This window comes from Oncorhynchus mykiss, chromosome 7 (assembly GCF_013265735.2).
Source record: "Oncorhynchus mykiss isolate Arlee chromosome 7, USDA_OmykA_1.1, whole genome shotgun sequence".
Lineage (NCBI taxonomy): Eukaryota > Metazoa > Chordata > Actinopteri > Salmoniformes > Salmonidae > Oncorhynchus > Oncorhynchus mykiss.
In genome coordinates this window covers 8755881-8766148 of record NC_048571.1, presented here as the reverse complement: position 1 = coordinate 8766148, position 10268 = coordinate 8755881, and the positions used below count along the sequence as shown (strand labels likewise).

Here is a 10268-nt window from a genome sequence, read left to right as displayed (position 1 = left end):
GATGAGGACCCTCCCTAACCAGGACAGCTACATTATTCAGGGTCTGTCTATACCTGATGAGGACCCTCTCTAACCAGGACAGCTACATTATTCAGGGTCTGTACCCTGATGAGGACCCTCTCTAACCAGGACAGCTACATTATTCAGGGTCTGTACCCTAATGAGGACCCTCTCTAACCAGGACAGCTACATTATTCAGGGTCTGTACCCCAATGAGGACCCTCTCTAACCAGGACAGCTAGATTATTCAGGGTCTGTACCCCGATGAGGACCCTCTCTAACCAGGACAGCTACATTATTCAGGGTCTGTACCCCGATGAGGACCCTCTCTAACCAGGACAGCTACATTATTCAGGGTCTGTACCCTGATGAGGACCCTCTCTAAACAGGACAGCTACATTATTCAGGGTCTGTACCCCGATGAGGACCCTCTCTAACCAGGACAGCTAGATTATTCAGGGTCTGTTCCCTAATGAGGACCCTATCTAACCAGGACAGCTACATGATGCAGGGTCTGTCTATACCTGATGAGGACCCTCTCTAACCAGGACAGCTACATGATGCAGGGTCTGTACCCTAATGAGGACCCTCCCTAACCAGGACAGCTACATTATTCAGGGTCTGTACCCCGATGAGGACCCTCCCTAACCAGGACAGCTACATTATTCAGGGTCTGTACCCCAATGAGGACCCTCTCTAACCAGGACAGCTACATTATTCAGGGTCTGTACCCCAATGAGGACCCTCTCTAACCAGGACAGCTACATTATTCAGGGTCTGTCTGTACCCTGATGAGGACCCTCTCTAACCAGGACAGCTACATTATTCAGGGTCTGTACCCCGATGAGGACCCTCTCTAACCAGGACAGCTACATTATTCAGGGTCTGTTCCCTAATGAGGACCCTATCTAACCAGGACAGCTACATGATGCAGGGTCTGTCTATACCTGATGAGGACCCTCTCTAACCAGGACAGCTACATGATGCAGGGTCTGTACCCTAATGAGGACCCTCCCTAACCAGGACAGCTACATTATTCAGGGTCTGTACCCCGATGAGGACCCTCCCTAACCAGGACAGCTACATTATTCAGGGTCTGTACCCCAATGAGGACCCTCTCTAACCAGGACAGCTACATTATTCAGGGTCTGTACCCCAATGAGGACCCTCTCTAACCAGGACAGCTACATTATTCAGGGTCTGTCTGTACCCTGATGAGGACCCTCTCTAACCAGGACAGCTACATTATTCAGGGTCTGTACCCTAATGAGGACCCTCTCTAACCAGGACAGCTACATTATTCAGGGTCTGTACCTGATGAGGACCCTCCCTAACCAGGACAGCTACATTATTCAGGGTCTGTACCCCGATGAGGACCCTCTCTAACCAGGACAGCTACATTATTCAGGGTCTGTACCTGATGAGGACCCTCCCTAACCAGGACAGCTAGATTATTCAGGGTCTGTACCCCGATGAGGACCCTCTCTAACCAGGACAGCTAGATTATTCAGGGTCTGTACCCCGATGAGGACCCTCTCTAACCAGGACAGCTAGATTATTCAGGGTCTGTACCCTAATGAGGACCCTCTCTAACCAGGACAGCTACATTATTCAGGGTCTGTACCCCAATGAGGACCCTCTCTAACCAGGACAGCTAGATTATTCAGGGTCTGTACCCCGATGAGGACCCTCTCTAACCAGGACAGCTAGATTATTCAGGGTCTGTACCCCGATGAGGACCCTCTCTAACCAGGACAGCTAGATTATTCAGGGTCTGTACCCTGATGAGGACCCTCTCTAACCAGGACAGCTACATTATTCAGGGTCTGTACCCTGATGAGGACCCTCTCTAACCAGGACAGCTACATTATTCAGGGTCTGTACCCCAATGAGGACCCTCTCTAACCAGGACAGCTACATTATTCAGGGTCTGTACCCCAATGAGGACCCTCTCTAACCAGGACAGCTACATTATTCAGGGTCTGTACCCTGATGAGGACCCTCTCTAACCAGGACACCTACATTATTCAGGGTCTGTCTGTACCTGATGAGGACCCTCTCTAACCAGGACAGCTACATTATTCAGGGTCTGTACCCTAATGAGGACCCTCTCTAACCAGGACAGCTACATTATTCAGGGTCTGTACCCTGATGAGGACCCTCCCTAACCAGGACAGCTACATTATTCAGGGTCTGTACCCCAATGAGGACCCTCTCTAAACAGGACAGCTACATTATTCAGGGTCTGTACCCCGATGAGGACCCTCTCTAAACAGGACAGCTACATTATTCAGGGTCTGTACCCTAATGAGGACCCTCTCTAACCAGGACAGCTACATTATTCAGGGTCTCTATCATTCTTTCTTCCTCTCCTCACAGATTATTTACTTTTCTTGATGAGACTCATTTCCTCCAGAGTGTTGCATCCATAATGACAACAGAGAAACAGAGGGTTGGATTTAGAGTTAGAATATTTTAGTGATGTTGTGTGTTCTGTTGTTGGGTTGGATTTAGAGTTATGATGTTTAGTGATGTTGTGTGTTCTGATGTTGGGTTGGATTTAGAGTTATGATGTTTTAGTGATGTTGTGTGTTCTGTTGTTGGGTTGGATTTAGAGTTATGATGTTTAGTGATGTTGTGTGTTCTGTTGTTGGGTTGGATTTAGAGTTATGATATTTTAGTGATGTTGTGTGTTCTGTTGTTGGGTTGGATTTAGAGTTATGATGTTTTAGTGATGTTGTGTGTTCTGTTGTTGGGTTGGATTTAGAGTTATGATGTTTAGTGATGTTGTGTGTTCTGTTGTTGGGTTGGATTTAGAGTTATGCTATTTTAGTGATGTTGTTTGTTCTGTTGTTGGGTTGGATTTAGAGTTATGATGTTTAGTGATGTTGTGTGTTCTGTTGTTGGGTTGGATTTAGAGTTATGATGTTTTAGTGATGTTGTGTGTTCTGTTGTTGGGTTGGATTTAGAGTTATGATGTTTAGTGATGTTGTGTGTTCTGATGTTGGGTTGGATTTAGAGTTATGATGTTTTAGTGATGTTGTTGTTGGGTTGGATTTAGAGTTATGATGTTTTAGTGATGTTGTTGTTGGGTTGGATTTAGAGTTATGATATTTTAGTGATGTTGTGTGTTCTGTTGTTGGGTTGGATTTAGAGTTATGATATTTTAGTGATGTTGTGTGTTCTGTTGTTGGGTTGGATTTAGAGTTATGATGTTTTAGTGATGTTGTGTGTTCTGTTGTTGGGTTGGATTTAGAGTTATGATGTTTTAGTGATGTTGTGTGTTCTGTTGTTGGGTTGGATTTAGAGTTATGATGTTTTAGTGATGTTGTGTGTTCTGTTGTTGGGTTGGATTTAGAGTTATGATGTTTAGTGATGTTGTGTGTTCTGTTGTTGGGTTGGATTTAGAGTTATGATGTTTTAGTGATGTTGTGTGTTCTGTTGTTGGGTTGGATTTAGAGTTATGATGTTTTAGTGATGTTGTGTGTTCTGTTGTTGGGTTGGATTTAGAGTTATGGAAGGACTGACTGGATTGATTGTTAAAGGGTTTCCAGGACAGTGGTGGGATGCCTGGGACGTTTCTCTCTCTATCCCACCACCTGTTCCTTACACTAAGTCATCCACTTCCTGTCAGGTTTGTCTCCTTTAAGACATTTTAGTCATCCACTTCCAGTCAGTCTCCTTTAAAGGGGCAATCTGCAGTTGCTACATCCATTCTTGGAATCATAAATGAATGATATGTACCCATTGATTCTTGAAGAATATAACTTAGAAATGCCTCATGAGCTCAGCTCAATAGTCGTACCCCATCAGAACCCATAATATAAGCTTATTTTACACCTCAAAACATGGGTAAAACTATCATTTTGATATCATGGATGGTCAGTCCTTGCATCCATAGCTCTCTCTCTATGAATTTGAGAGTGGTAACATTTCAACAGCCCCGTCCCTCAGCTTGTTACGGAAACTTCAGATTGCCCCTTTGTGACATCAGAAATAGACAAGGAGGCATAAAACAAGGAGCCCACACATTTCCTGAAGACCAAAAGGCCTTCTCTCACCAACCCACCAAAGAGCATTTTGAAATACTCCATGGTCTGGCCTAACCTCAATATTATTTGAAACGTACCATGTTACTATTGAAGGGGGAAAAATAATTACTATTATCTTTATTTAGGTCCTTTCATTTTCCCGGACCACAGATTTATGGGCGCAGCATTCCAGTGTTTGGGCGTTCAGGCACCCCGCCCTTCTAATAGCCCCAGGAGAGGGGAATGTGATGGGCCTGGGACTGGGACCTCTCTGTCTGGTCAATGGGATCTCAGCTCCAGTACCACACGTTCCAACTAACCCCCTAGGATCTATCCTATTCCTTAGGGAACCACTCTCTGCTGCTGTTGTTGTTTATGAGCTTCTAGGGAACTCTCTGGTCTATGGGATCTCTGTTATTGTACAACTAACCCCCTAGAAAGTAAATGAAATTAGTTACCTCTAAGGGGGAAGTGTATCCTATGTTTAGGTGAACTTCTTCTACTGTCTCTGTTGTTGTTGTTGAGTTTTTCCGTTTATTATATGAATGTGCATTTTGTGTTGTCAGACTTAGTTAGAGTATAGACTGATTATTACTTAGAGTATAGACTGATTATTACTTAGAATATAGACTGATTATTACTTAGACTATAGACTGATTATTACTTAGAATATAGACTGATTATTACTTAGAAAATAGACAGATTTTTACTTAGAGAATAGACAGATTATTCCTTAGAGAATAGACAGATTATTCCTTAGAGTCTGTGGGCTGATTTCCTATGTTGACAGTCTGCTCTGATGGGATTCAACATGACACCTCCTCTTTTTCTCCACAGGCACTGCACAGGCAGCCCTTACCTCCAAGGAAGGCCCCATCCCCATCTCCCATGCGGGACCCATCCCCTCTCCCCACCCCCACGCCTCGCTCCAGGGGCCACAACTCGGATGGGACTCGAGGCAAGGACAACGGCAGCGTGAGTGGCGGGTCCAGAAAGCTGCGGTCGCGGACCCGGATCTCCCTGGAGGCTCTGGCCATCCTGCAGAGCTTCATCGGTGACGTGGGCCTCTACCCTGACCAGGAGGCTATCCACACCCTGTCGGCCCAGCTGGACCTTCCTAAGCACACCCTGGTCAAGTTCTTCCAGAACCAGCGCTACCACATCAAGCACCACAACAGCACCACCCAGATGAGCAGTGCAGGGGAGGGGGAGGCGGGGGAGGAGAGGGACGGCGAGGGGGTGGAAGGGACTGAGTACCGCGACGGGGAGCTGCTCTCTGAGTCGGAGGGATCAGATGTCGCCGAGTCCAGCGAGGACGGGCGGGGTGGTTCCGAGGAGACTGACAGAACGGAGGGAAGAGGAGGAGGAGGAAGAGGAGTAGGAGGAATGGAGGGAGGGGAGGAGAAGGACAATGGCAAAGCCTCAGGCCCCCGGCCCACCTCCTTACCCCCCTATACGTCCCCAAAGAGTCCCAATGACTCTGGAGAGCACCATAGATAACCCCCTCAGGCCATGGAGGAGGGAACAACAGACAGACAAGCCCAGGACAGAGGGATGGAGGGATGACGAGACAGATAGAACAGAGGGGAGAACGGATGGACGGATGAGGAAAGGATGAGGAAAGGATGAGGAAAGAACGTGTCTGGTCCTGAAGACCATGAGGATGGCTTTAAGTAGTGGAGAGTCCTACCACACCACAGTGGATGTGGGTACAGGTCAGGACCTATGGAGGTAGACAGGCAGGGATGGTGAAAAGACAACAGAGTACCTCAGAATGAGAGAAGAGATGCACTCTGGGTAATGGAGTCATAGACAATGACAGGCTGCTGTCATTGAACATGATTCATTGTTTAGAAAATGAAAATGTTTTCATTTATTAAATGGGCATATCCACAAGGATGATTAAAACCAAGGCCCCAGTTATGAGTTTCATCACAGAGTCTGTCGTCGTATTCTTAGAGCAGCGCCCTGAGATACTGTACAGTACGTGAACAGTTTGTTCTGATTGGTTATCCTATGAACGTTCCCATAATGTCTGGGAAATCCTTGCATTGGCTGTGTGTAATGCATTCACTCTCCCTTACCGTCAACAAATCGTTCCCATTTCACCAACCTAGCAGCACTTAAATCAAAACCATATTTAATGTTCTTGTAATAATCTAAGTTTATTGTCCTCATTATGGCTGTTATTCATATTTTCTATTTGATATCGGTGAAGATGTGTTGCTTTCTGTGTGTGAGATATATTCACAAAGTGTCTCATAGTAGGAGTGCTGATCTCGGATCAGTTTATCCTTTTACATTATAATGAATAAGATTACATGGACAGGGGGGACCTGATCCTAGATCAGCACTCTGAGACGTTTTATGAATACGGGCCATCGTAAAGTTGTTACTGAACTGAGTGTACATCTCCAGATGTCCTGTATGTTGATCAGTGATCTGCTTACCGTTTCCAAAACAAACAGTGACCAATAAATGAACTTCTGAAAACAATTGTTGCCAGGTGAAACCTGATGTTGAATCTCCTTTTTTAAACTGGCTACAATCAGCATCTGAATGGTTAATGAGTAAGTGTGGGTGAGGGCTAGATTCATGATATTACCCTCTTTGAGGTGAAATTACATTCTCACATATTAGATGGAAATTAGTTGCAATCTGAACATAATAAATATAATATTGACTTATCTGTGTTGGTAATTTAAGTTGGCCTTGTTTCCAGTTATTTGCCTTATCTGTGTTGGTAATTTAAGTTGGCCTTGTTTCCAGTTATTTGACTTATCTGTGTTGGTAATTTAAGTTGGCCTTGTTTCCAGTTATTTGACTTATCTGTGTTGGTAATTTAAGTTGGCCTTGTTTCCAGTTATTTGCCTTATCTGTGTTGGTAATTTAAGTTGGCCTTGTTTCCAGTTATTTGACTGAAATTGTCTTGTTTTATAACTAAGTAGGCTACAAACTGTTCTATTTCAGCAGTTTGTTAAGGTTACCCAAACACAGCAAATGTTGAATATTTGTCTGGTCTTCTTTGTACATGAAAAGGCCAAAATTCTTATACAAAGAACTTGGAAATCAATCAATCTGCCATCATTAACGCAATGGAAAAATCTAATGATTTATTATTGAAATAGCATGGGCAACTGATAAAAACAAAGCCAAGTGGCAAACCATAGGGATGAGGGTGTGGTCAGGGATGAGGGTGTGAGCAGTGGTGGAAAAAGTACCTAACTGTCATACTTGAGTAAAAGTAAAGATACCTTCATAGAAAATGACAAAAGTAAAAGTAAAAGTCACCCAGTAAAATACAACTTGAGTAAAAGTCTAAAAGTATTTGGTGTAAAATACAGGGCCTTGCGAAAGTATTCGGCCCCCTTGAACTTTGCGACCTTTTGCCACATTTCAGGCTTCAAACATAAAGATATAAAACTGTATTTTTTTGTGAAGAATCAACAACAAGTGGGACACAATCATGAAGTGGAACGACATTTATTGGATATTTCAAACTTTTTTAACAAATCAAAAATTGGGCGTGCAAAATTATTCAGCCCCTTTACTTTCAGTGCAGCAAACTCTCTCCAGAAGTTCAGTGAGGATCTCTGAATGATCCAATGTTGACCTAAATGACTAATGATGATAAATACAATCCACCTGTGTGTAATCAAGTCTACGTATCAATGCACCTGCACTGTGATAGTCTCAGAGGTCCGTTAAAAGCGCAGAGAGCATCATGAAGAACAAGGAACACACCAGGCAGGTCCGAGATACTGTTGTGAAGAAGTTTAAAGCCGGATTTGGATACAAAAAGATTTCCCAAGCTTTAAACATCCCAAGGAGCACTGTGCAAGCGATAATATTGAAATGGAAGGAGTATCAGACCACTGCAAATCTACCAAGACCTGGCCGTCCCTCTAAACTTTCAGCTCATACAAGGAGAAGACTGATCAGAGATGCAGCCAAGAGGCCCATGATCACTCTGGATGAACTGCAGAGATCTACAGCTGAGGTGGGAGACTTTGTCCATAGGGCAACAATCAGTTGTATATTGCACAAATCTGGCCTTTATGGAAGAGTGGCAAGAAGAAAGACATTTCTTAAAGATATCCATAAAAAGTGTCGGTTAAAGTTTGCCACAAGCCACCTGGGAGACACACCAAACGTGGAAGAAGGTGCTCTGGTCAGATGAAACCAAAATGGAACTTTTTGGCAACAATGCAAAACGTTATGTTTGGCGTAAAAGCAACACACCATCCCCACTGTCAAACATGGTGGTGGCAGCATCATGGTTTGGGCCTGCTTTTCTTCAGCAGGGACAGGGAAGATGGTTAAAATTGATGGGAAGATGGATGGAGCCAAATACAGGACCATTCTGGAAGAAAACCTGATGGAGTCTGCAAAAGACCTGAGACTGGGACGGAGATTTGTCTTCCAACAAGACAATGATCCAAAACATAAAGCAAAATCTACAATGGAATGGTTCAAAAATAAACATATCCAGGTGTTAGAATGGCCAAGTCAAAGTCCAGACCTGAATCCAATCGAGAATCTGTGGAAAGAACTGAAAACTGCTGTTCACAAATGCTCTCCATCCAACCTCACTGAGCTCGAGCTGTTTTGCAAGGAGGAATGGGAAAAAATTTCAGTCTCTCGATGTGCAAAACTGATAGAGACATACCCCAAGCGACTTACAGCTGTAATCGAAGCAAAAGGTGGCGCTACAAAGTATTAACTTAAGGGGGCTGAATCATTTTGCACGCCCAATTTTTCAGTTTTTGATTTGTTAAAAAAGTTTGAAATATCTAATAAATGTCGTTCCACTTCATGATTGTGTCCCACTTGTTGTTGATTCTTCACAAAAAAATACAGTTTTATATCTTTATGTTTGAAGCCTGAAATGTGGCAAAAGGTCGCAAAGTTCAAGGGGGCCGAATACTTTTGCAAGGCACTGTATACTTAAGTATCAAAGTAAAAGTATAAATAATTTTAAATTCCTTATATTAAGCAAACCAGATGGCAATTTACGGCAAGCCACGGGCACACTCCAACATTTAGACATATTTTACAAACGAAGCAAGTGAGTCTGCCAGATCAGAGGCAGTAGGGATGACCAGGGATGTTCTCTGTTTAGTGAGTCCGCCAGATCAGAGGCAGTAGAGATGACCAGGGAAGTTCTCTGTTTAGTGAGTCTGCCAGATCGGAGGCAGTAGAGATGACCAGGAATGTTCTCTGTTTTGTGAGTCTGCCAGATCAGAGGCAGTAGAGATGACCAGGGATGTTCTCTGTTTAGTGAGTCCGCCAGATCAGTGGCAGTAGAGATGACCAGGGATGTTCTCTGTTTAGTGAGTCCTCCAGATAAGAGGCAGTAGGGATGACCAGGGATGTTCTCTGTTTTGTGAGTCTGCCAGATCAGAGGCAGTAGGGATGACCAGGGATGTTCTCTGTTTAGTGAGTCCTCCAGATAAGAGGCAATAGGGATGACCAGGAATGTTCTCTGTTTAGTGAGTCCTCCAGATAAGAGGCAGTAGGGATGACCAGGGATGTTCTCTGTTTTGTGAGTCTGCCAGATCAGAGGCAGTAGAGATGACCAGGGATGTTCTCTGTTTAGTGAGTCCGCCAGATCAGAGGCAGTAGAGATGACCAGGGATGTTCTCTGTTTAGTGAGTCCTCCAGATCAGAGGCAGTAGAGATGACCAGGGATGTTCTCTGTTTAGTGAGTCCTCCAGATAAGAGGCAGTAGAGATGACCAGGGATGTTCTCTGTTTAGTGAGTCCTCCAGATAAGAGGCAGTAGAGATGACCAGGGATGTTGTCTGTTTAGTGAGTCTGTCAGATCAGAGGCAGTAGAGATGACCAGGGATGTTCTCTGTTTAGTGAGTCTACCAGATCAGAGGCAGTAGGGATGACCAGGGATGTTCTCTGTTTAGTGAGTCCGCCAGATCAGAGGCAGTAGAGATGACCAGGGATGTTCTCTGTTTAGTGAGTCCTCCAGATAAGAGGCAGTAGAGATGACCAGGGATGTTCTCTGTTTAGTGAGTCTGCCAGATCAGAGGCAGTAGAGATGACCAGGGATGTTCTCTGTTTAGTGAGTCCTCCAGATAAGAGGCAGTAGAGATGACCGGGGATGTTCTCTGTTTAGTGAGTCTGCCAGATAAGAGGCAGTAGGGATGACCGGGGATGTTCTCTGTTTAGTGAGTCTGCCAGATCAGAGGCAGTAGGGATGACCAGGGATGTTCGGTTGATAAGT

General features: G+C 44.4%; 1 protein-coding gene across 2 annotated transcripts in view; it reads left to right on the top strand.

Moving 5' to 3' along the window:
• Nucleotides 1–6718, top strand: part of LOC110511685 (DNA-binding protein SATB2-like) — a 63029-nt gene extending 56311 nt beyond the window's left edge. For both annotated transcript variants that reach the window (XM_036982439.1, XM_036982438.1), the window contains one exon: nt 4869–6718. In XM_036982439.1, the coding sequence (XP_036838334.1) occupies nt 4869–5531 (663 nt within the window). In that variant the 3' untranslated portion in view covers nt 5532–6718. The remainder of the gene's footprint in view (nt 1–4868) is intronic.
• The last annotated feature ends 3550 nt before the right edge of the window (nt 6719–10268 follow it).